Source organism: Podarcis gaigeae, assembly GCF_964106915.1.
Source record: "Podarcis gaigeae genome assembly, chromosome: 14".
Classification (NCBI taxonomy): Eukaryota; Metazoa; Chordata; class Lepidosauria; order Squamata; family Lacertidae; genus Podarcis; species Podarcis gaigeae.
In genome coordinates, this window is record NC_139690.1 from 3,206,152 (window position 1) to 3,233,148 (window position 26,997).

Consider the following 26,997-nt stretch of genomic DNA (forward strand, 5'->3'; position numbering starts at 1 on the left):
ATTTCTGGGTTAGCGAAGTCTGTAACCTGAAGCGTATGTAACCCGAGGTACTATTGTATTATGCTAGATTTACTATTTGGAGTGCCCTAAAAGAACTTTAATTCATAATGCACTGATCATATTGTTGTGTGCCTTTGGAATTTCATTCCAAACTACTCCTATTTTCTTGTAAACTAAAACAATAATCTAGATGTATGACAATAACATTCCCCGCTAAAATTTCAACATGCAAGTAGGCAAATCAGCAGGACCTGCATCATTATCAAACTCCAGTGTCTACTTTTAAGTTTATAAACAAAACAAGACTACATTTGCAAAATAAGCAATGTAAATTTGATCAAAGCCCGGGCTTGCTGTTCTCTTCTAGGAAAATGCTCTTTGCACATGTGGTGATTCCCCACTTTGTACACACCAGATATCTATCTCCTCATGTAAGAAAATCAGGAAGCCCCAGTGCACACAAGAGCTGATGAATGGGAACCATTGTTGCTGAAGTGCATGGCAAGTTACATCAAATTTATTTTCATTCCAGGCACTTTGTTTTGCACCGATTTTCAAATTGAGAAATTGGTTTTGCACCATTTCTAATTCTTTAATAGCACTTTCATAATTTTTATTCAGATCTGTCATTGCCAATGGCTAGTGCAATGAAGTTATTTGGTTTGGATTTTCAAATTCAAAGAGTGTGGGAAAGAACTGATGCTTTAGCAATTATTTATCTTTTCTTTTAAAAAACAGAGAGGGTGTGAATGAATGAATGAATGAATTAATTTATTACGGTCATAGACCAGAAAAAACAACAACGATAGTTTACAAGGGGAGTAATGGTGTCAATTAAAAATTGTAAAATTATACATAAAAGCAATACACATATGCACACACACACACACACACACACATGCACACACGCACTACAATATATGTATAGACTTAAAAAATGAGGGGGCTTGTCCAGGGGTCAAGTCTTTTACTTTTTTACAGCTAATGCCCTCCGCTTGATCGCAGCCGCAGAAAATTTGGCCACTTTCAGTGTTACTTCTGGGTTTTTATCTCCTAGTAGGATTTTCAGCCGCTGAGATTCAGATCGACCTGGAAATTTCTGAACGATAGGGGAAATAAACAGTGACCTGATATCCCCATAGAGGTCGCAGTGTAGCAACACATGTGAAACCGTTTCCACCTCTTTCAGACCACATGGGCAGACTCGTTCAGCATAGGGTTTGCCCACGTATCTGCCCTTTAGTAAGGCAGATGGCAGTACATCAAATCTGGTAAGGGTAAACGCCCGCCTGTATTTTGCGATTTGTAAATCCAGCAAATATGGTGTTAGATTGAACCCTTTTCCATAATCTTGGATGGCTGGATATTTATCTATCTTGCTCATATGGTCCTGAAGCTCTACATCTCCTATTCGCTGGCTCACCATCCTTTTAGCCTTTTCAAAACCTGAGGCTATAAGTTCTTGTGGGGAAAGCCCCAGGCCCTTCAATTTTTCATAGAGCAACAATCTCCATTTAGACTGGAACGGGTCTAATAGAGTCAATGGAGCCACTCCCACTGGGAAAAATATGAGTTTTAGCCAGAAGTGAATCTTCAGGATCCATATCCTGGCATTGATAGGGAGTTGACCTACCTCCAGCCTAATGGCTGTGTTGGAAACACAGGTAGGTAACCCTAGTAGGGAGCGGTAAAATTTAGTTTGTACAGATTCCAGGGACTTGAGTTTTTGACAGTTAAATATCTGGGTGCCATACATCAGTTGTGGAAGTATTTTTGCGACAAAGACCTGGGAGGCAGCAGGAACATATTGACCTCCTTTTCTATAGAAGAATCTTATGATAGCTCTGGAAGATCTTTGCGCATTTGCCATGGAATTCTTAATCTGATGGCACCAGGATCCCTTCTCATCAAAGATTATTCCAAGATATCTAAAGGATGTTACTTGCTCAATAGGTTGATTATTAATTTTCCATTTATGTCGGAGTTTTCTCTTGGAGAACACCATAATTTTTGATTTAGTGTAATTTATTATTAGGTGTTCAGCTTCGCAATACTCTGTAAGAGCTCGTAAAAGTTTTCTTAGACCCACACAAGAGAAGGAAATAAGTGCCGCATCATCTGCGTACAAAAGGACTGGGATTGGTATATTATTTAGGTTTGGGGGATGAGTACTTGCATCCTCCATCTTTCTGACTAAGGAGTTTATGTAGAAATTAAATAGAATAGGGGCAAGAACACAGCCTTGCTTGACACCATGGAAACTTTGGATTTCCTTTGATAGGTTCCCATAACGGTCACATCTAACACGGATCCGAGTGTTTTCATGTAGTCTACGGATAAGAAGCAAAAGACGTCTGTCGATGTTTGTGGCACTTAATTTTTCCCAAAGTCTGTGCCGGGGTATCAAATCGAAAGCTGATTTGAAATCTATAAAGGCTACATAGAGGGAGCCTCCTTTCTTTGAGGTGTATTTCTCCACTAGATGTTGCAATACCAGTCCTTGGTCTAAAGTTGATCTATGTGCCCTGAAACCAGCCTGGGCTTCCTTAAGGATGTGCTCCCATTCCAGCCAGTCCACAAACTTTTCACGTAAGTGAGTTGCGTAGAGTTTGCTAATAATGCTTAAGAGACTGATTGGTCTGTAATTGGCTGGATCAAGTTTACAGCCTTTCTTGAATATGGGAACGATGATTGCCAATCCCCAGTCCTCTGGTATTATTGCTGTTTGATCTATGCTGGTGAATAGGGTGGCAAGGACTGGGGCCCACCAGTCAATATTGGCTTTGAGAAGCTCAGGGGAGATATTATCTGCTCCCGGGGCTTTTCTGTATTTGAGTGCCTGAATAAGCCTCCTGACCTCCGCAACCGACACCGGAGGCCACTCATCACCTGCCGCACACTGTGTTAGTGGCTGTGTCAAAGGCAGAGCTGAATATAATGATTGGAAAAATGCCTCCCAAGTCCCTGCAGGTATAGTATACTCCACTTCTGAGGAGGTAGATCGCACTCCATTCGCTACCATTCTCCAGAAGGTGGCCGAGTCTCTCTCTCTGGATGCATCTATTAGGCATTTCCATTCTCTTTTCTGTGCCAGGAGTTTTTTGTTTTTAATCAGGATTTTATAATTTCGTTTATCTTCAAACCAGACCGTGGGGAGTTGGGGTAAATTGGCAGATCTATAATTCTTGTATTTTTTCAGTAAGTTTAGCTTCATGTCCTGGCATTCTTGATCAAACCAGGGTTTGGAGTTTTTATATACTGAGGATTGCCTATTTGACCTGTTCCTTTTTTCCTTCAGGGAATCTTGAAGGAGTGAAATTAACTCCTGAAATAAATTTATTTTTAATTCATGGCTTGAGGAAGTTATAAGGTTATCTCTCTTAGTGAGGAATTCCTTTGAGCATAGCCTACTTGAAATTTCCTTATGCAGTTCATCTGTCCATCTAATACGAGAATATCTGAGCTCCAAAGCTGTAGGGCTCGAATATTCGATTTTCTCAGCGCAGGATAAATCCTTTCCCGCAACTACAAGTGCACTTAATGGCAGATGGTCACTGTCTAAGCGCTCCTCCACTTTGCATTCCAGAACTTTGTTTTGAAGATCATACGACACGATTATATAATCAATTGTGGAGGCGCCATTGTTAGATATAAATGTGAATTCTCCGACCTTCTCCCCCTCAGTACGGCCATTCAGTATAACCAAGTCCAACTTATTGACCAAGTGTAATAGGCATAGGCCAGCATAATTACAGCCTTTATCCTTTGAGATTCTAGCTGGTATTGAGTGGGCTTCCTCTATAATGGGGGCTGTTTCATGGAAATGGGCATACAAAGCCTCATCAGATTGTCCAGTTCTGGCATTTAGGTCGCCAGCCACCACTACAGAGGCATCAGGAAATTGATTTGATAGTTTGTCAAGATACTGTTCTAACTGAGCCCAGGTATTTCTTATCAGTCTTTTCTCTCTTTGTGGGGGTAGGTATACGTTAATCAGCAGCAAGCTGTGGGTTCTCCACTGTACCTGCACAGCTGTGGCCAAATGGTCTAATGGGTCTAGTTTTTTAAATATGGCCCTTAGCCTTGTTGAGATTAAAGTAACTAACCCACCTTTAACTCGCCCCCCTCTAGTACTTAAAAGACCTGGGAGGGAGAACGCAGAAAAGCCATTTAACTCCACTTCGCTTGTGCTCCAGGTCTCCTGGAGAAACACAATGTCATGTCTCTGAATATATTTAGTAAAGGATTGGTCAGAAGCCCTCTTTTGCCAACCTGCAATATTCCAAGTTAGCAAGGTAAGGTTGCACGTTGTCTTGCCAAAAGTTGATCTTAGTCAATTTGCCTTTAAAAGATTTTTAGGGCCTATCTTTTTGTCTATTGATTGAGTTTCGTTCATTTTGGCAATGTCCATAGATGTATTATCGCCCAAGTACTCAATGGAATCGATTGAAGGGTGCAACGTGCTAACATTAGTGATCAGTACTCCTTTTTTTGGCGAATCTACCTTGAAGTGTTCTATTTGTCTAGTACCAAGTTCGTCCTCATCCAGGTATCTCATGCTGGTCCAAGAGCGCGTTGTGGTTGTCATAGGGATGGTTTCCTTCTTAGATGGTAATTTGTTACTGTCCCTTACGCACTGTGTTAGATCTGTTGCTATCAGGTTTATCTCTGCAGTTGCAGAGGTATTATAGGAGTAGTCCTTCATGGGGTCTATCTTGGCTTTTTCAGAGAGGTTCTCTTTCTTTAATTGGTCCGTTGCCGGATCTTTCTCTCTTGCTTTTTCCTGAACATTCATCTCTGTTAGCTTATTTCTAAGGGTCTCCAATCTTCCCAAGATCTCAGATTGGGCAAGGAAAGGCAACAATCCAAACTGATTTATTAATGCCTTTTCTTCTGGATAGAAGTTATCAGTCCCCTCATTAGGCAGTCTCATCTCCTGTCTTAGTTTCAAGGGCCCTTGCTCAATATGTTCCAGTTTGTCTTTTGAGTGTCCTCTCTCCTCCTTTGATTTACAAGTGAATCTTATCTCAGTTGTCGTGATATCATCAGGAAGCAAATTCAAACATGTGCTGTTTTCAAAATATCTTGTTACCGTTATCCTTTTCTTTAACAGCAAGTGTCTTGATCTATATATATATTTGGCCAAGTTTTGATCTTTGAAGGAGGCAATCACTCGCAGGGAGTATCCATTATAGAATATGAAATCTACTGAGGTAATGTCATTTAATCTTATTTTCCCTGGCAGCATATCATCTAAAGTATTCACAAAATGCACCGAGCGTTCTTTCTGTGTAAGGAAGCCCTTTGGCTTCGGGTAGTTTAGAAAAGCCAACTTCCTATCTGCCAGTATCAGTTTCCATCCTTTATCCTGGGACAGATCTTGCCCTGCTACTGGCTCATCTTGAGATCTGCCATAATCAATGGTATGGGGTGAGTCTTCTTTAATATTTGTGGATCCTTGAGGTTTCAGCATAGAGCACCCGAGTAGTGATTTCGTTTCCTCACTTGTTTTGTTAGGCAGCAATGGTGTTTCTTTCAAAGACTTCAGCTGGATCTTTTTTTCTGGATCCACACTGTTATTCTCTCTGCTGCCATGTGTAGCAGGTTTATTAGAGTTTGTTTTTGATTTTGTTGGAATCAGCTTATATAGTCTTCTCCAACATACTTTACATGCACGTCGGTTTATGACAGATTTCCTTGCAGTTTTTATGTTCTTACTTTTCTTTTTAGTTTCAGCTTTCTTCTTATGGGATCTCTTGCTGATACCTCGCTTCTTTTGATTTACTTGAGTAGAAGATTCAGTTTTGGGGGCAGAGACATACAACCCTATGTCCTTTCCTTGTAAATGATTTTCCGCTGATGATCCTTGTGTGCACTTGCTGGTTGCTGGTTGCTTTATATGTTCTGGCTCTTGAGGGATGGTTGGTGGATCAGCACCATGAAATTCTGAGCCTTTAGCTTGGAGGGAATAATTTTCCACTAGTGTCAGGAGCAGCCCATTTGTTATTGTTAAATATTTTTTCATAGCTGCCAGATCCAGATTTATAGAGAGCAGCCAGTCCTGAGGATAGCAGTCATTGTTTTCTGTCTGGGAGCCCATAGATGAAGTCTGGGTTTTCTGGGAGTTTCGGGTTTCTTCCTGTAACTCTGAAGATAATATCTCAGCCAGGACTATTTCATGGGCCAGGCTCATTGTATTTCTATTTTGGTTGTTATTCTCCGAGTCCTGTATTCCTCTAGGGAAGGTTGAGTGATCTTGAGCAGCAGAGGAAAAGAGAAGGGCCTCATCCTGCTTCAACTCAATCATCTCAGCCATCTTTTGCTCATTTCCATTTCCATTCTCGTTGTCCCTTGTATGTGAAAAGTATTGCGTGATTTTACTCTGTTTCTCAAGGCACTCCTGGAACAATGGACTTGTCACTATCCCCAGGTCCCTACGTTTCTTTCTAGTAAGTACCATTTGTAAATCTTGTTGCCAGTCAGGGGTTATTCTTCCTATTTCAAAAACTTGTCTCTTAGGAAGTCTCTTAGGAAGTCAGAGACTCCACCCAACTGTAGACTAAAGTCCAAATTGAGGCAAGATTTGGGATAGCTGTTTGTAATTTGATAGCTTATAGTTCAGAGCATAACACGGGGTTGGTAATAAATTAGCTGTCACCCGTTTTCCTTATTATCGAACAGACTTGAGGGGAGCGGCAGCGTGAGGAGTAAACCCTCCGGACATTAAGATAACAAGGAGGGCTTCTTTTTGAAACAACAAGCTAAAAGAACTATTAGAACTATTTAACTACTCTGGAGGAGTTAAAGTATATTAAAAAGGAGTGTCAAAAGTTGGCTCGGTGTCGAGCCTATTTAAAAAACAAGTTTAAGAACTTGCCTCAGATAACCTCCAGAACTCTGCAGCTAGTTCGGCGGCCATCTTCTCCTCCCCTCCGAGAGGGTGTGCCTCTCTTAAGATGCTGAGCACATGGTACACAGTAAGAATTGGGACCACTGGCACGCTGGCTCTTCCCCTCCAAGGCCGCTTCACCTGGTAAGTACAACTTCTATAACCTGGCCTACAGAGAGGCCTTTTAAGTAAACCAGAAGGGCTCTTCTTATGTTAGATACATTAATCTTTATTATTATCAGAGCAGAAGCATTCTTCATCAAGGTCAGGAACGAGCAGTGGCCCATCTCTCAACCAACACCACCCCTCATTGCCAGGCCAGGTCCCTGTTCTCCAGCTTCTAAGCAGAGCTATCTAAAGAAGCCAAGTATGCCTGAGAATCAATCTTGTTATTTATTATGGCTATGACAGATCAACATGGCTATCCACCTGAATCTGGGTATCAATGGGCTACCTAGCTCTCAGCGGATGTGCAAAGCCACCAAGGGAAGTGCCCAGTACTAGGAAGCAGATCCATCTGCTTCAGCCTTGTCTTTCCCTGGTATTGCACACTGCCGAGGCCATTAAAATGACAGCCAAGTAATTCAGAGATGTGCTGCAATTCCATGTTTGTTGTGGAACCCACAACTTTCTGTCCATTAAAGCAGCTGCAGCCAAGTCAAGGAAAGTGCATCACCAACAGTTTTGGCATGAGCTGGCAGTGGCCAGTAAGAAGAGGATGGATGTGAGGGTACTCCTTGAGGTCACTCATTTATCATATTTTTACTCACAGTTTCCCATCACAGAAGCCCTGTGGGGTAGGTTAGGCCAAGCAATTGCAACTTGTTCAAGACCACTTAGCAAGATTTACCGTATGAACCTTGGTCTCCATGCAAATTCAACACTCTATCCACTTTAACACACTGGGGTCAGGGTAAGCAACGTAATATTAAGCATTCAAAATCTGGCACATTAGGGCTGAATGAAGAATCCAGGAGAACATATGGTAGCTAACATCAGGAGGAGCCCAGTAGACCTATGTGTGGCTATTCTGCTGCTTCTCCCTGCCTACACACCCCTCCCAGCAAATGCAGGTAATTCTGAGCCAAGGTATTAAGCTTGGTTCAAGATAAGGAACCTGGAATGGTTCGGGAAATTAAAAGGCCTACTCCTGGAACATGTATGGACTCAGGATTGCAAGTGCACTGGCTACAGATGAGTCCTGCTACAGCAGATAATCTAAGCAGGAGGTCATGGGTACAAGGACCTCCACAATGGATGTCTGTCTCTTGGGTCCTCTTGTCAGCCAAGAACAATTGTATTATGGAACTCAATAGGCGTAGAAACCAACCTGAAGTGGCAAAGGATCATCTGTAATGAAGGATATCTTGAAGTTGCTGCAAACCAGCTTTCCCCACAAATCATACTGACTTGTATTTGTTGCAATGCATTTCCTCACAAAGTTCACTTCATTCACCACAATTTCACCTTTAAAAAGGGGGGGGGGAAAGCAGATTAAAAGAAGATTCACTCAATGTCTTAATCACAGCAACCTGCAAGGAGAAAATTCACACCCATGAATCTGTGATTTTACGAAGTAATTTTTTGGGGGGAGGGGGAATTAGTTGTGAAGCAAATACTGAATCTCCTTTGTGAGGAGCTTAAGCTTTACTTCAATGTATGTATTGCTTGGGTCATAAAGAATTACTAAATAGAACCTATTAATCAAGTAATCCCAATCTGGAGAATAAAAAACTTTATGATACCCAAGTATCTTTACACAGGTATTGGGGAACCTGTGGTCTTCCAGATGTTGGTCTCCAGCTACTATCAGCCCCAGTCAACGTATTCAATGGTCAGGGATGATGGGAAATGGAGTCCAGCAACACCTGGAAGGCCACAGGTTCCTCACCTCAATCCAATGCAAAATCTGAATTTCAAGATGTTCATCTCCAGTTACTAAAAACTATTTTTCTCTTCTATACACCAAGAGCCCTCCAAATATTTTAAACTGCATCCTCATCATGATATAAAATTTATTTAAATATATACATCATCTTTCAATGGCTGTTTACAATAGCTAATAAAAAAAGAAGAGGAGAGTTCCTATTCCTTTCACAACACTGTTCCTCTCAGGTCATTCTATAAAGCCTTTCAACCCTTGGATCATTCCATCCCTCTAGACAGTCACACCACTTTTAATGGGTTAATTAATCCAGATCTGCAGACTTCAATTTCAAAGAAGAGCTCATCAGATTTGTTTAGAAATATACTGACAGATACAACCACAAGACCACAGCAGAGTATGCAGAGGTGGCAGTGAAAAGTACTCTGCATTGCTTGCTGCCAGACTAAAGAAAAATGGCTTTTGTGTCTATGCCCCCCCCAACAGAAAATGACAATAAGAGACTGGACAGGGGAGTATGGTCATCCTCCATCCTTATTTGCAAGGCTGGGGGAAGATGTTTGATCTTCTATTCAACCAGCAAGGCCAAAAAGGTAGAAATAACATAGGTCACTTGTTGTCCTACTCTCCCATCCCAAACCTGCATGATCCAGCAAGCGATAAATTGACTTGCAATAACCACTCAAAAAACCCCACCAACCTTATTTATTTGCCAAATAATACAGTTCAGGAGTTTGGCTTCACTAGGGAAAGGTAAGCAGCAAAACTGGTATTTGCTCTCTATAATGCTTAAAGTGAGCAACAGTGCAGTTTCCTTCACTTTCCTTTTCCATGGCATAAGCTGTTCTGAGGGCAGATCGACAGTCACTTGTGTGTGACTTGAATAGTCAAAGAGCAGAAACAAGAGACGAGTGCCAAGAAACTAGAAAACAACCCACCCACCACATTACTGTGAAGACATTCACAGAGACATGCTCACCAATCCAGCCAGAGGATTACATCCAAATTACATTCTCTCAAATTTGAGTTACATTTCAAATACTTTCAGAAAACACATGCAACAATTTGATTTCATTAAAAGATTCTGTTTAAAGTACACACCCATGAACACTTTGCTAGCTGGCATCTTGCTCTAATGTCAACTTGCAATATCTTATACATAGCTTATCCTCAGTTCACTGTATGAAAGTGAGCACTGTCTTTTTCTGAAGTGAGGCAGCATAAAATGCTAAAACAGGAAATATCACTATGCAACAGCATGCTATAAAAAGATGGGGAGGGATGGGGGGAGGCCAGAAGAAAAAGCAGAGAGTATGATTTTAGGTTCCAGAAACCAGCCCCAACACTTGGGCTTCCACCTCAATCAAGATTTATTTTATGTTGTCCACAGTTAAGGTTTGTTTGTTTTTATTTCAATCTGGTATTTTCAATATATACTACCTCTCTCTCTCTCTCTCTCTCTCTCTCTCGTTTGAAATAGAATAAAGTCACCTGCTGCACTGAACATAGCAACTTGTACAGATGGGAGGAATTTGCTGAACAAGGTCCCCAGATGTAGTGCAAATATGGCAAAGCCAGATGAAGAACCTGGCACCTGTCGTGTGCTCTTGGGCTTGAAATTGAAGAGTAAACTACAGATATATAAATCCTATGCCTTCTCAACATGTTAACAGCTAATAGAAGAATAGTATGAAAGCTTATCCCCTTCATGGATCACTGCCTTGCCGTGGCGAAGGGGCTTGAAGAACTCAGAGAAGCTATGAACTATGCCGAGCAGGGCACCCAAGATGAACAGGTCATAGTGGAGAGTTTTGACCAAACGTGATCCACCTGGAGGAGGAACCGGCAAGCCACTCCAGTATCCCTGCCAAGAAAACTCCATGGACAAAGACAACAGGCATATAAAAGATATGACGCTGGAAGATGAGCCCCTCAGGTCGGAAGGCGTCCAACATGCTACTGGGGAAGAGCGGAGGGCAAGTACAAGTAGATCCAGAGCTGATGAAGCGGCTGGGCCAAAGCCGAAAGGACGCTCAGTTGCGGATATGCCTGGAAGCGAAAGGAAAGTCCAATGCTGTAAAGAAAAATATTGCATAGGAACCTGGAATGTAAGAACCATGAACCTGGGTAAGTTGGAGGTGGTCAAAAATGAGATGGCAAGAATAAATATTGACATCCTGGGCATCAGTGAACTAAAATGGACGGGAATGGGTGAATTCAGTTCGGATGACCATCATATCTACTACTGTGGGCAAGAAACCCATAAAAGAAATGGAGTGGCCCTCATAGTCAACAAAAGAGTGGCGAAAGCTGTACTGGGATGCAATCCCAAAAATGATAGAATGATCTCGATACGAATCCAAGGCAGACCTTTTAACATCACAGTAATCCAAGTTTATGCACCAACTACTTGTGCTGAAGAAACTGAAATTGACCAATTCTATGAAGACTTACAAGACCTTATAGAAGTGACACCAAATAAGGATGTTCTTCTCATTATAGGGGATTGGAATGCTAAAGTAGGGAGTCAAGAGATAAAAGGAACAACTGGCAAGTTTGGCCTTGGAGATCAAAACGAAGCAGGGCAAAGGCTAATAGAGTTCTGTCAAGAGAACAAGCTGGTCATCACAAACACGCTTTTCCAACAACACAAGAGACGACTCTACACATGGACATCACCAGATGGGCAGCATCGAAATCAGATTGATTATATTCTCTGCAGCCAAAGATGGAGAAGCTCTATACAGTCAGCAAAAACAAGACCTGGAGCTGACTGTGGCTCAGATCATCAGCTTCTTATAGCAAAATTCAAGCTTAAACTGAAGAAAGTAGGAAAAACCACTGGGCCGGTAAGATACAATCTAAGTCAAATCCCTTATGAATACACAGTGGAAGTGAGGAACAGGTTTAAGGATTTAGATTTGGTGGACAGAATGCCTGAAGAACTATGGATGGAGGCTCGTAACATTATACAGGAGGCAGCAACGAAAACCATCCCAATGAAAAGGAAATGCAAGAAAGCAAAGTGGCTGTCCAATGAGGCCTTACAAATAGCGGGGGAGAGAAGGCAAGCAAAATGCGAGGGAGATGGTGAAAGATACAGGAAATTGAATGCAGATTTCCAAAGAATAGCAAGGAGAGACAAGAAGACCTTCTTAAACGAGCAATGCAAAGAAATAGAGGAAAGCAATAGAATGGGAAGAACCAGAGATCTGTTCAAGAAAATTGGAGATATGAAAGGAACATTTCGTACAAAGATTTCCACAATAAAGGACAAAAGTGGAAAGGACCTAACAGAAGCAGAAGACATCAAGAAGAGGTGGCAAGAATACACAGAGGAATTATACCAGAAAGAAATGGATGTCTCGTATACCCCAGGTAGTGTGGTTGCTGACCTTGAGCCAGACATCCTGGAAAGTGAAGTCAAATGGGCCTTAGAAAGCACTGCAAATAACAAGGCCAGTGGAAGTGATGGCATTCCAGCTGAACTATTTAAAATTTTAAAAGATGATGCTGTTAAGGTGCTACACTCAATATGCCAGCAAGTTTGGAAAACTCAGCAGTGGCCAGAGGATTGGAGAAGATCAGTCTACATCCCAATCCCAAAGAAGGGCAGTGCCAAAGAATGCTCCAACTACCGCACAATTGCACTCATTTCACACGCTAGCAAGGTTATGCTTCAAATTCTACAAGGAAGGCTCAAGCAGTATGTGGACCGAGAACTCCCAGAAGTGCAAGCTGGATTTAGAAGAGGCAGAAGAACCAGAGACCAAATTGCAAACATGCGCTGGATTATGGAGAAAGCTAGAGAGTTCCAGAAAGACATCTACTTCTGCTTCATTGACTATGCAAAAGCTTTTGACTGTGTCGACCACGGCAAACTATGGCAAGTTCTTAAAGAAATGGGAGTGCCAGATCACCTCATCTGTCTCCTGAGAAATCTCTATGTGGGACAAGAAGCTACAGTTAGAACTGGATATGGAACAACTGATTGGTTCAAAATTGGGAAAGGAGTACGACAAGGCTGTATTTTGTCTCCCTGCTTATTTAACTTATATGCAGAATTCATCATGCGAAAGGCTGGGCTGGATGAATCCCTAGCCGGAATTAAGATTGCCGGAAGAAATATCAACAACCTCAGATATGCAGATGACACAACCTTGATGGCAGAAAGTGAGGAGGAATTAAAGAACCTTTTAATGAGGGTGAAAGAGGAGAGCGCAAAATATGGTCTGAAGCTCAACATCAAAAAAACGAAGATCATGGCCACTGGTCCCATCACCTCCTGGCAAATAGAAGGGGAAGAAATGGAGGTAGTGAGAGATTTTACTTTCTTGGGCTCAATGATCACTGCAGATGGTGACAGCAGCCACGAAATTAAAAGACGCCTGCTTCTTGGGAGAAGGGCAATGACAGGCCTAGACAGCATCTTGAGAAGTAGAGACATCACCTTGCCAACAAAGGTTCGTATAGTTAAAGCTATGGTTTTCCCAGTAGTGATGTATGGAAGTGAGAGCTGGACCATAAAGAAGGCTGATCGCCGAAGAATTGATGCTTTTGAATTATGGTGCTGGAGGAGACTCTTGAGAGTCCCATGGACTGCAAGAAGATCAAACCTCTCCATACTGAAGGAAATCAACCCTGAGTGCTCACTGGAAGGACAGATTGTGAAGCTGAGGCTCCAGTACTTTGGCCACCTCATGAGAAGAGAAGACTCCCTGGAGAAGACCCTGATGTTGGGAAAGATGGAGGGCACAAGGAGAAGGGGACGGCAGAGGACGAGATGGTTGGATAGTGTTTTCGAGGTTACCAGCATGAGTTTGAGCAAACTGCGGGAGGCAGTGGAGGACAGAGGTGCCTGGCGTTCTCTGGTCCATGGGGTCACGAAGAGTCGGACACGACTAAACGACTAAACAACAACAACAACATGAAAGCTTATTGTTTATTAAACAGCAGAGACATAACACTGAAAGTTACTTCACATAGTGAGCACTGAAGCCACGTAAATACTGTACTATGAATGACTGAATGGGACACCTTTAAAAAAACACACCTGATCGTCAACTGTTTGTTGGAGATCCCTTTCCCCATGTCTATGTTGCATTGTATTCTGATGTTTTAGGGTTCTGTGTTTAGGTTTTGTTGAGCAAATTGCCAGCAAAATTAACTGGTACCAAAAGCATTGTAATGTAATAAGTCTACTTAATGTGACAAAAACAGGAAGGAAGCCATGTAAGTATCAAAGAGAAATGCAACCAAGAAAGTCAAGTAGGAGCAAAACTCAACAGCTGCATCCTGAACATGACTTGTCTTTCTGAAAGCTGGGCAAGATTTTCTTTTAGGTTGAAGGGTGGGTACCATATTGCTTGTCATCTTAGCAGTATCTGTGCTTTTAAACACGTGCTTATGTTTGCTGTAAAACTTCAAAATCTTTGACTAAGATTTTTTTTTTTACTGCACATTTCTACAATTGGGTCATTTCTGATGTAAAAGCTCATTTGTTCCAGTACATTTTAGGAATCCAGCACCAATGCATGCACTCAGCTGACATGGGAAATGTCCTAGGATATATTCTGGGGAAAGGATATAGGCACATGGAAAAATAAGAAGTTGTAGGGCCCTATGATGCCTTCCTGCCACTTTCAGAAACGCAGATATATAAGCTTATCTCCAAATGGCACCTTAAACCTAGGTTGCTGTCACCACAACGGAATGTCGAGGCACTCTTTCTGTGGTGGCATTTACATTATTTATCATCATCATCATCATCATCATCATCATTTCTATATTGCTCAATATTTTAAAGAAAACCATCTCAAAGCGGTTTACAACACATTAAAACATCAAATAAAACAATCCAGAATATATCAACCTGTATACCATTACTGCCACAAGACAGCTGTAGCTTGGGGGAGGGCGGGCAAAAAAGTAGTGAGGATCAGAAATAGTGGTTTGCTAAGGCCACCCATGAAGTGAAGTGACTTGAAGTAAGAACTTCCAGCAAATCATTCAGTCTTACCTAGGACACAGGACTTCTCTAGGGAAAACGCTCACAATTTCTCCCAGCACCTGGTGCACTTATGGACAGCTGCAGTAGCTTATAGCATATTTAGATGGATGTAGTTCTCAACCATATAGTGGTTTACACATGCACTGTACCCAGAGAGCAAACTAGTATATTAAACTGAAAAAAACCTTGAATAAATTTGTGTTCTGACCTGATTATGGTCTCACAGCATTTTCAGTCACATAAGTTCTTACTGAAGAGTGGAATATTAAAACAGAATGGGTTTATTAGCATGCACCAAGCATTTATATGTAAATTTCCTCTAATCCATGTTTAAATGAATCTTCTGTTCAGCTTGCTCAGTAGCTATTTTAAAGTTCAAAAGGGAAAAAACTGCATTCTGGTGAGATTCTATTTGTAAACCCATGAAGTGCTTTTTGACAAACCTTTAAGGGAATTTTCATGAGCTCTTACAATGTGTTAGTGGTCCCACAAGAGATCTAGAAGTAATTGCATGCTGTTATCTTAACTGTTGCCACCTGTTCAGATTTTATTCAATATCCTTCCCTGTGAATTAATGCTTAAGATGCTGACGCTAATGGCAGATTACATTGGGCTAGGCTCAAAATGAGGCAATTTTATAATTAAGAATGGAAACCAAAGTATTTGGACATTGCAGAAAGAGTAACAGTTTACACTGTTCAGTAGGATCTCTTGATCTGATGATATGATGACTTAAATTTTACAGGAAAGAGAGAGAAGTGATTACGATGGAAGTGATAAGAATGAGCAAAAGAGTAGGGCTTTTCAGATTGGTCACAAAAATTACTTTTTAATATTATGCAATGTTGATTGCTGCCCCAGATAAGTCAATCATTTCCCACAACACACAACAAACCAGAAGACGTACATCAAGCCCCTACTTTGAAGTTATAATGCCATACCCCAATGAGGCACCCACAAGGCTCCCCACTCCCCAACCTTTCCTCTTCCCTCATCCCCTCACGTGGATCAAAACAAGTCAGCAGCTCCCATAGTGTGGGATTCCCTCCCAAGAGAGATTAGATTGGCTCCAAGTTTGTCATCCTTCTGCCCGCAAGCTAAGACCTTCCTGCTGCAGACGATGCTGATCACTTGGCTATCAGGCCAAACCCTTTTTCTAATGGGTCTTAATGTATTTTAACTACTGTTTTGAACTAGTTTTTTTTTTAAATAAATAAAAACTTTGTATCTGATACTACTACTTTAAAATGTTGGAAGCCACCTTGAATTCCAACCTGGGAGAAATGTGGGATATTTTATTTTGTTTATTTATTAAATTTCTATACCACCCTTCATCCTAGGATCACAGCGCAATTTACAACATAAAACCCAAAAATACATAGCATAGTAACAAACAAAAACAATACCCCCCCAAAGTTTAAAAGGCCACAGATTGTTTTATTAGCCAAATATACACGATATAAACTCATGAAATAGTAAGATTAATAATCATTTTCTAAAATGTCGACTCAGAAAACCAGTTCAAAGCCCCAGAAGGCTCGCTATTACACACACCGTTCTTGATTTTCATGATCATCTTTGTTACCCTGAGCATGTCCTTTAACTCCTTGTCTCCTAAAGCTCTGATCTACATTTGGTTGTGCCAAGTCAGAGCTTGTTCCAGCACAACCAAAGAAGCAAACCATGGCATACACTAATGGTATCCCAACCTGGTCTGCTATTGACCATTCATTGGCTCAGATGAGAACAAATGCCCCTTTCCAAGCACTTGTAAATTAACCAACCATCATCTGCATGTCATTTAAGGTCAGGATCTCCACTATAAATATGCACAAAGAACCTCTCAGTTCCAAATCCAGACCACAATTAGTTGCATAAAATATGTATGACTCCTCTCATCCGATTGAAGAAAGAGGTTCACAGGTTTAATAGTAGACAAAGGAAAAGAACCACAATAATCTGAAAATGGGTTCAGTTTCAGTCAAAACCTTTGTTATGGATATTTTCCGTATGTCTATAAAAATGAGTTATATCAAGTATACAATAAATAGGAACATGGGTATTCTCAGATAATTCAGTGATTTGTACTAGTCCAAGCTTAGTTTAGAGATGATAGCTCTTACCTATAATTTTACCCATCTATGCATAAATGCAACCTCCTCTAACAGAGCCTGCATAAAAGTTTTAAGCATAAGGGGTAGAACGTTAGCACATGAATCATTCCTAACTCAGAACAACCAAAGCAGTCATTGAACTTCCTGCACTGAACCACAAATGTAAGAAATTATTTTAGTGCTTAATATAGAACTAGACACATGCCATACCAATGCTTCCGAAACTAAATTCTCCTTTAAATGCAAGTGTTTTATTATAAATGTAAAAAATAATAATAATAGCATCACAGAAACCAGGTTTGGGGTGGTTGGAAATATAGCATAACTCAACTGTATACATACTTCTAGAATACTGTGATTTGTGTTTGATGATGCATCTAGCAACTGATGGGGAAGGAATATAAAAAGAGAGAACGTTCTAAATCTGTGCTTTTTAAAAACATACAACCCACAAAAACACTACCAAAAACATACAGCAGTACAACTCCAACTTGGCTTAAAATTTCATGTTTTGGGGTTCAGTGTTTAACCTACAGGAATCCACACTGTTGTTATGAATCTAGCACTACCATCTTGACAATGTGGGAAGAAAAGAGGGGTGAGAGAACAGTAAATAAAGGACATTTCGTTGAACCCACCCACACAACAGAAGGAAGTAGAGTGTGCGAAGAAAGGGTAACAAAAGATGAACATTTATTATCTGAATTTACAAAATGCTGCCTATCAAGACATTCTAACCAATTAACTAAACTACATACATCAGTTGGTTCTGCCCAATTACATTAGCTCTTTGGGAGCAGGAGAACAGAGCATGTTAAATAGGGACAGTAACTAACTCACTTCTGATCAGAATAGTAATACAAGCAAGCAGGGGTGCAACTAAACTTGCTGAAGTGTGTCAGCAGCAGAGTTTACATCTTTTCAAGATGTTAGTAAGGACAGTTGCAGAGTTCTGATAAAATGGGCAAATTTCAGAACATTCATAGACAGAAAGTTAACGAAGTTTATTCTTCAAATATTCTGATTTAGAGATAGAGAACTAAGCATAGAATAAGTAATGGAATGTAGCTAGGATGAAATTAGAAGATCTAGCAGGGAACAATGCTACCTGCCTGCATCCTGAATTAGCTGGTTAACTATGCATTCTGTACACTGGTTGTGAAAGATGAAACATGAAAAATAACTGAGGCCTCTTTTTGGCCAAAGTTTGTTAGGACTTTAGCAATAGCTTTCCCATGGAAATGCCACCCTAAATTTCTGCAGAATTCAATAGAAACCTGTGTTGTTACAAGTCACAGTCAATATGCCTATTTCACTTCTATGCTGTCAGCAATATCAACTCACTGGAGGATAATCTCCTACTAACGATGACCAATTAAGTCTCATAACTACCGGTACTTCCTACAACTGGAGGGAAATCCCAAACTTACACTGTATAATTTGCTGTCTGGAAAGTGAGGAGAAAATGGGGCTTAAGCATTAAAAACCTTCCTCATTGCTATGATATTCTTTCTAGTACAGACAAAAATGAAACTTGAACCTTGGGTGTGGTGGGCCAGTTATATCTGACCGACCCCTTCTGGGCCAAATTTGAAAAAATCACCCACACACCAAGCACTTGACATTACAGGCAACCCCCAATTTGTCTGGGTGTTGCGTTTTGGGTAACTGCATGCTCCGCTCCACACAGCCACTGTTCTGACCCTTTTCTGACCACTTCTGCATCACCGCAATGTTTGTGTGCAGAGTTGCAAGTCAATTGGACACAAGTAAATTGCTTGTTGCCTGTAAAGGTAAAAGGTAAATGACCCCTGAACCAAAGGTGACTATGGGGTTGCAGAGCTCATTTCGCTTCAGGCCAAGGGAGCCAGCGTTTGTCCAGACAGCTTTCCGAAGCTTCAAAGAGGCTTTGCTCTAGGAACACAAAGGGGTTTGAAGTGAAACCTCTGCTAAAATTGAATTTTTCTCCTCCACTGCAGCTGGTTTCACTGCACACTCCTTCAAGATCCTGGAGCAAGGTAAGTTGCATTGCCCATAAGGGGGGGGGGGGGAGAGAATGTGACATACTCCAACAAGGAAGGGCCTAACAGGCCAACCTGGGATTCAAGGAGGGCCAATGTTACATGCCCACAAGCTGGACGTTCCCCTACCCCTGTTGTAGCTGCATTCAACAGGATAGAGAACTATCGTACAGAGGTGGAGCTCCTTTTTTCTCCTCTAACAGGGAAGTAAGACACTGTTGTACTCTGGACGCACTCCCACTATACAGAAAATGCAAAATATTCACTATATATCCTAACAGTATATCAATCTTCAGTCCCCCTACACTTAAATTCTCTATTTTCTGATGTGACATTCTAATTCCTCTTTAGTCAGACTGTCCTTTGCAGAATCAGCTGGCCTCAATAATGACTCATTCTTCAGCCCACATCAACAACTGCCTCCCATGTTGTTTGCAGTTTTAGAATGTTTCACAAAAATATTCCACGGGTCAAAGCTTCAGTGAAAACACACACCGAAAGTTATGCTGTTATTTTAATTGGAAAACTGAATTCTGATAACTTGGATGTGAGGCACTTTTAAGCTTGTAAGCGAACAGAGGGGGTTGCTTTATCTGTTTGCAATGTATGCTTAAATAATCTGGGAGCAGCTCCCGGGGGGGGGGGGGCAGTGTGCTGCCTCCTGTATGATATTTATTTATGTTCTCTGCAGTTCATGACCCGGCAACTATTCCTACCCTTCAAGTAGGTTGAAACAGCAAGTCCGTTGCCAAGTGTGGAGAAATCTCAAATACCAATAAATCATGAAGTGTGGAAAACTAAGCTTTGTGCAACGACTATGGTAGAATGCAGTTGAGCTGTGTGCAGGACAAGCCAGCATCTCTCTGTGCTTCTGACTGATAAAAGAAAGACCCATTGGGCTGTAAACCAAAGTTCAGCACAGAATTAGTCAAATTAAGAGGCCATAGTTACTTTAGATTACTATACCCACAGATGGGGCACTGCCAGTTATCTTTTACAGATTTAATAGCTACATGTTTTATACAGAGTTTTAGACAATTCAGTGGCGGTCCTGGACTGAGTGCATGTCACTGGTGCTGTACAGACAACATAGGAACAACATCATAGGAAGCTGCCTTCAACTGAAGCAGACTACCGGTCCATCTAGCTCAGGATTGTTCAGAACAACAGGCAGCTGCTCTCTACAGTTTCAGAAAGGATGCATTTCCAGCCCTTTCTGCAGACTGAACCTGGGACCATTTACATACAGGTGCTCTACCATGAATTTCTGGCCCCTTCCCACACAATACATGAGCAACAAATACGGACCATTACTCAAGTGCTCTCTTCACCCTTAAGCCCAAGTAAAAAGGAAAATCCATGCTTGGAGGCAAGCTTCATCACTTGCTTTACCAGCACCCAAGTGTGGCAATCAGTTATTGCTTAATCTCACATTAAGTTATAGGACTGGAGAAAAAGTGGAGTTTCACAGTGAGCCTTCTGGGAAATAAATATTCATCTACTCCACATGATAGCAACTGTTAAAAATGTAGGCTGTGTATGGTCAGGGGTGGGAAGAGACAAAGTAGGCAGCCTTCATCTGCATCCCACTTCCCAGTTTGCTTTTTAGGGAAAAGGTTGATCTATTTTTCTCCTCCTCATCCCCTCCGCCCTTCTTGGCTTGCCACCTACCCTTCACCTCTCCTTTCTTTCTTAATACTGGGGGTGGAAGGGAGCCCCCCAAGCAGCCCCATTCAATATGCTTATTTTTGTACATCATTATCTTGTGTGGGGCTTAAAGGTAAAGGTAAAGGTACCCCTGCCCATACGGGCCAGTCTTGACGGACTCTAGGGTTGTGCGCTCATCTCACTCTATAGGCCGGGAGCCAGCGCTGTCTGCAGACACTTCTGGGTCACGTGGCCAGCGTGACAAGCTGCATCTGGCGAGCCAGCACAGCACACGGAACACAGTTTACCTTCCCGCTGGTAAGCAGTCCCTATTTATCTACTTGCACTTAAGGGTGCTTTCGAGCTGCTAGGTTGGCAGGTGCTGGGACCGAACAACGGGCGCGCACCCCGCCGCGGGGATTCGAACCACCGACCATGCGATCGGCAAGTCCTAGGCGCTGAGGTTTTACCCACAGCGCCACCCGCATCCTGTGTGGGGCTTATTTCCAAGCAAATGCACCCTGTACTGGCTCATGGGACACATGCCTCCATTCCAAGTACAGTGGGATCGGAAGGCACATGCACGTGTAGGGGTAGGCAGGGCTCTTAGGGCTGGTATCTTTTTTTTTAACCAATGAACTGCTGGAACTGGAAAGGAATCCTAGAGCGAAGCCAACAGAGCAAGAGCGATAACTGTGCGGTGCCTCTTGCTCTTGTTGGCTTCCCAGCAAAGCGGCATGGGGGACACAAGGGAGCCCTTACACAGAGCCCCGTCTGTCCCCCATCCCGCTGTGCTGAGAAGCCAGCAGAGCAAGAGCAATAGCTGCGCAGCCATAACTCTGGCTGCGAAGGCATCCCTCAGCTCGCGACTGCAGCTGTAGCCGAGGGATCCCTCTGACGCCCAGTGCATTCGCTCCATAAGACGCACAGACATTTCCCCTTACTTTTTAGGAGGAAAAAAGTGTGTCTTATGGAGCGAAAAATACGGTATAATTAAAGAACGAATCTGGGATATAGAATACCAAAATGATCTTAACCAGTCCTCTAAAATTTATAAATCCTTACATGAACCTCAAAGATCACACCCAGCAAATTACTTAAGTACCCTAAAAGGTAAAGGTAAAGGGACCCCTGACCATTAGGTCCAGTCGTGACCAACTCTGGGGTTGCGGAACTCATCTCGCTTTATTGGCAGACAGAGCCGGCGTACAGCTTCCGGGTCATGTGGCCAGCATGGCTAAGCCACTTCTGGCAAACCAGAGCAGCGCACGGAAACACTGTTTTACCTTCCCGCTGGAGCGGTACCTATTTATCTACTTGCACTTTGAAGTGCTTTTGAACTGCTAGGTTGGCAGGAGCAGGGACCGAGCAACAGGAGCTCACCCCGTCACGAGGATTCGAACCGCCGACCTTCTGATCGGCAAGTCCTAGGCTCTGTGGTTTAACCCACAGCGCTACCCGCGTCCCCACTTAAGTGGCCTGGACAACCCTAAACATCATTGGGCATTTTCCAGAGCCCATTTTAATGTTCTCCCTTCAGCATTATTAGAGAGCAGATATCACAGCATCCCAACTGAATAATGATTATGCCAATGCAACTCTGATGAGATTGAAACCATTGTGCATGTTCTTCTATACTGCCCTTCATGATACCTGAAGAGAGCTAATTTCGCCATTATTAAGAAAATTACCTGGCTGCTCTGAAGAAACCTATATTAAATACTTTCTTGCCGACAACTATCTGACTATCACCAGGCCTGTCACAAAATTCTGTTTTATGGCAACAAGGACAAGATAGTGTGGTGACAGTGATGGCTGATGAATGAGCACTGATTTTAAACTTTGGAACACTGATTTTAGTTGAAGGAGTATTATTTTTTAAGATAAATAAGTTTATAGGGAATTTTTAATTACATCCGCCACTTGATGCTGATGAAGTGTACGTTGCTGCTGTTAATTTTGCTGTCTGGTCTTTGACCACAATAAAGATTGATTGATTGATTGATTGATTGATCGATCAATCAATCAGTTTCTGCATTTATGGATAACAGGCTTTAATAGTAAAGTTGAGGGTATTAAGGCATCCTTCTTTTAACAATATGTACTGAGCTAGATCAGCATCTCTTAAAATCTAGGGGTTAAGTCATGACTTTTAAATGTGGTTAAAAATTCATTTTAGTACACACTCTGAAAGCCTAACTTATTTACTGAGAGATTCACATAATTTTACGTGTTTTCTGCAATTACCTTTAAGCTAAAACAAATAGGGACTGCAATAGATTCTCTCTTACTGGATGAGTTACATATTTGCTCTCTCATTAAGCAGAGGCTGTTAGATCATGAATTTCAAAGACTATCCTATTCAGCCCTCTGTATGCACATCTGCTTACTTAGGTGTGCAGCCTTGTCATGGAAAGATACCCAACTACTTTTATAATTTAGATACCCCTTTGTATCATAAAGCTTTTTTTGTTAACCCATTCAAACACCCCCCCCCATTTGTACTGTCTGGAACGTTCTAAGAAATACCCTTCCAGAATAGACTTTGCTCTTGTGGTATGAATACACCAGATACAATATACCATATAATTTTGGGTTGCACTCTCTTCAACATTATTCAGGATATTTAGCCAAAATTGTTAAAGTCAAATTTAAAACTACTTGATTTTACTTTATGGTGGCTACTGAGTCTTTTATACGTCTTATATGTTTAGTATGTCTGGATTACCAATGTTTCATGCATGATTTCTCTCTCTTATGATTTTATTGTCCAAATTATGCCAATGAAGGCTGAATGAATAATTGAATGAATAAAACAAACAAATAAAAAGTATTGCTGAATTTTTAAAAAATGCAACTAGACATACTGTTTTAGTGCTCAGGTTGGGGCAAATAGCCTTTTTACCCCAGTTTCTAAGACCGAGTAGAAAAGGATCAGATGTCAGAATAAGGAAGAGGTATCTTAAAGATTGACAAACATGTTCCTGCATATACCCATATGGGCCCCAAAACACAGCGAGAGAGAGAATGCTTACCTGGCAAAAGAACTGGCTCCAATTTTTTAAGTCTAGGCTCCGGCGCTATCTTGTCTTCAGTCTGAAACACAATAGTGATAAAAGAGAGATGTAATATACATGAACTAATCTAAATTGCTTGTAGAATCCTAGTCTGAAATACATATTCTAACCTAACCCATAGCTCGCTCTCGTGATGTCTGTGTGTGTGTGTGTGTGTGCGCGCGCGCAGAAAGAAGAAAAGAAAAGAAAAGGACCAAGAGAGACAGCAAATGAAGAGAAGGAGAGAGGATATTAAAGAAAGATAAAAGAAACATAGGTAGCCGCCCTTAGCTCTCAATTTGAGACTGTTATGGCACAGACATAACTGCCTGTAGCTAATACAGTGCATGACCGCTGCTGTATAAACATTATGCTTTCAGCAAGGCTGGCAACTATCTGCAGTATCAGAACAACTGGCTTCTATGCAAGTGGGTTAATATGGGAAGTCTTATCAACTTTGCATGTGCACATGCTGCAACTGTGAGTAACCCTCCTGGACACCTTGCTGCAGCATAAAGCATGCCATGAAGATTTAAAAAAACTTTCTCAGGCATAAGAAGAAGGTGTAAGCCCTTTGGAACAGCCTCACTTTTACTGGGATTTTTTGGCATGCTGTTTTTAGTCACATGTTCTATTTCTCTGCATTTTCTTCCACAGTTCTTACAAGGATTTAAAAAAAATCTATCTTTTAAAAAAGCTTAATTGCAAAACTGAGTAAAAATCTAAGCAAATGCATTTCAATTGTGCTTGGCCAAAAGGAAAACAAATCATTTTGATTAGCAATACGATGGAGAAAAGAAGAAGCTTTATGTCAAGAAGTGGGACACATATATATATATTTTTAAAAAAGTAATTACGATGGTTAACCTTGATCCAGGAATGGGTAATTGGCAGGATTCAATTTTTGTGATATCAGGGGAGAGTTTTCATCAAAAGCTCTACCACAGCAACATGGTGTTATCACATGGTGCAAAATTAGAAACAATATTCCACAAGATCTATCATCTGCCAAGAAGAGATGGCATCATGAGAGTGAGTTCCAGGGAATGTCATTGCTATGTGTACCATACAATTCAGAGGCAGTATGCAACTGAATGCCATTTGCGAGGAAACAATAGAAAAAGGGAGCTATTGCCTTCATGCTCTTGGGGGGGGGGGGCGCTTCCCAGATCATCTGGTTGAACTAAGTTGAACTACATTGGCCTTTTTTCTGATGCAACAGAACTCAGGTGACAGAGGCAGATGAAGCACACTGCCAGGGCCCTCTCTATGTGGTGGAAGCAAGGGAGGTAACATCCCCTCCCTGTTGAAGACTTTTGTTCACTCCTAAGGGTGGGAAAGTAGGTAAGCAGGTTTGACAGACATATGTGTCAGCTTTTCTTTTTCCATTCATTGGTTGTGTCCATCCATGCATGTATGAAACAGGACTCACCCTATTTAAAAATGAGCAACCCCCACCCCAAGGGTTTTTACTTTACTCACCAATTTATCTGATGTCACAGTGAAAAAATAGTAACTTCTCCCAGCCCTTTAATTTCACTAACCAACACCTTTTTGCTTCAGGAAGTCAACTTTTAAGTTTAATGGCAAATCAGTTTTGAAAGCAGGGTATTTCACATTTGCTAAAAAGCTCCTGGTTAAAATACAGTTTAAAATTGGTTTTATCAGAGTTAGATGTACCAAAAAAATTAACCTCAGATCTTTCAGTAACATGAATCAAGTAGCATTTTAACTTTAATCCTTCAAACAGGAATTTTAAAAAGAAAAAAAATCAGGCTGTTTTTTTATATAATAATAATAAAAATAAGAAAATAATAATGATAATTTACTATTCTTAATATTATTATTATTATGCAGCAGCCAATCTGACTGGGTTGCCCAAGCCCCACCCAACAAAAAAATAGTAAAGCACAATACAACATCACACTAAAGACTTCCCTGAACAGGGCTGCTTTCAGATGTCTTTTAAAAATCACCTAGCTGTGTATCTGTTTTGACATCTAGTGGGAAGATGGGAGCGACTACCAAAAAAGCCTTCTGCCTGGTTCAATGTAACCTCACCTCTCACTTCAGAGCTGGATCTCAGTGTCCAGGCTGAAGTTCGTTTAACGAACAGCTAAATTTAAAAATAAGTAAGAAATACAAGATACAAGCAATGTTATACTCAAATTGTTGTACTTTGAAGGCAATTTAAAGTAGCTCCAGGGTTGATATTTTTTTGTCTTGCTAGAGTTTGTGCCTTCAGCACTTAACAGGTGCAGGTTTTATTCAACTTCAAGATACTGTGATATAAAATTGTGTACCTGTTGAGCTATTAACAGCAAGTAGTTGCTAACAGCAAAGAATGTCTAATGATAAAAAGGTGATTAAAGTAATCCTTATAAACATATTAGCCATTCCTCAAAGCTATGAACTGGACATTTAAAAGCAGGGGTAGTCTGAGGAGAGCCAGACAACTCTATTTCTTGTTGTAACACTGAAATACAAATTTTGCCAAGTATATAAGAAGGCCACATATTTAAACTAGTTGCCAAATAATGGGGAAAGGGAAGTATGCAAAGAGGCATTATACACAAAAAGAGGTGACAATCAATCATAGAAGTGTAGAGCTGCAAGGTACCCCAAAGGTCATCCAGTCCCACCCCCTGCAATGCAGGAATCTCAGCTAAAGCATCCATGACAGATGGCCATCCAACCTCTGCTTAAAAACTTCCAAGGAAGGAGAGTCCACAACCTCCCTCAGGAATCTGTTCCACTGTCAAACAGCTCTTAACTAACAGAATTTCCCCCCATAGATTTAGTTGGAATCTCCTTTCTTGCAACTTTAAACCATTGGCTTGGGCCCTACCCTCCAGAGCAGAAGAAAACAAGCTTGTTCCCACTTCCATGTGACAGCCCTTGAGATATCTGAAGATGGCTATTGTATCTCCTCTCAGTCTCCTCTTTTCCAGGCTAAACACACCCAGCTCCTTCAAGCGCTCCTCATAAGGCTTGATTTCCAGACCTTTGATCATCTTGGTCACCCTCCTCTGCACATGTTTGAGCTTGTCAATATCCTTCTTAAATTGTGGTGCCCAGAATTGGACACAGTATTCCAGGTGTGGTCTGACCAAGGCAGAATAGAGTGGTACTATTACTTACCTTGTTCTGGACACTATAATTCTGTTTATGCAGTCTAGAACAGCATTAGCTTTTTTGCTGCTGCATCACACTGCAGTCCACCAAGACCCCTAGATACTTTTCACATGTACTACTAACAAGGCAGGTGTCTCCCATCTTATATATGTGCAGCTGGTTATTCCTGCCCAAGAGCTGAACCTGACATTTGTTCCTATTGAAATTTATTTTGTTAGTGTCACCTCTCCAATCTGTTAG

General features: G+C 41.4%; 1 protein-coding gene across 2 annotated transcripts in view; it reads right to left on the reverse strand.

Moving 5' to 3' along the window:
* MTMR10 (myotubularin related protein 10) overlaps positions 1-26,997 on the reverse strand; it is a 61,286-nt gene that overhangs the window by 31,069 nt on the left and 3,220 nt on the right. For both annotated transcript variants that reach the window (XM_083712183.1, XM_083712182.1), the window contains exons 2-3: positions 23,602-23,662; positions 8,220-8,356 (exon numbers count right to left, since the gene is read on the reverse strand). In XM_083712183.1, the coding sequence (XP_083568309.1) occupies positions 8,220-8,356; positions 23,602-23,662 (198 nt within the window). The remainder of the gene's footprint in view (positions 1-8,219; positions 8,357-23,601; positions 23,663-26,997) is intronic.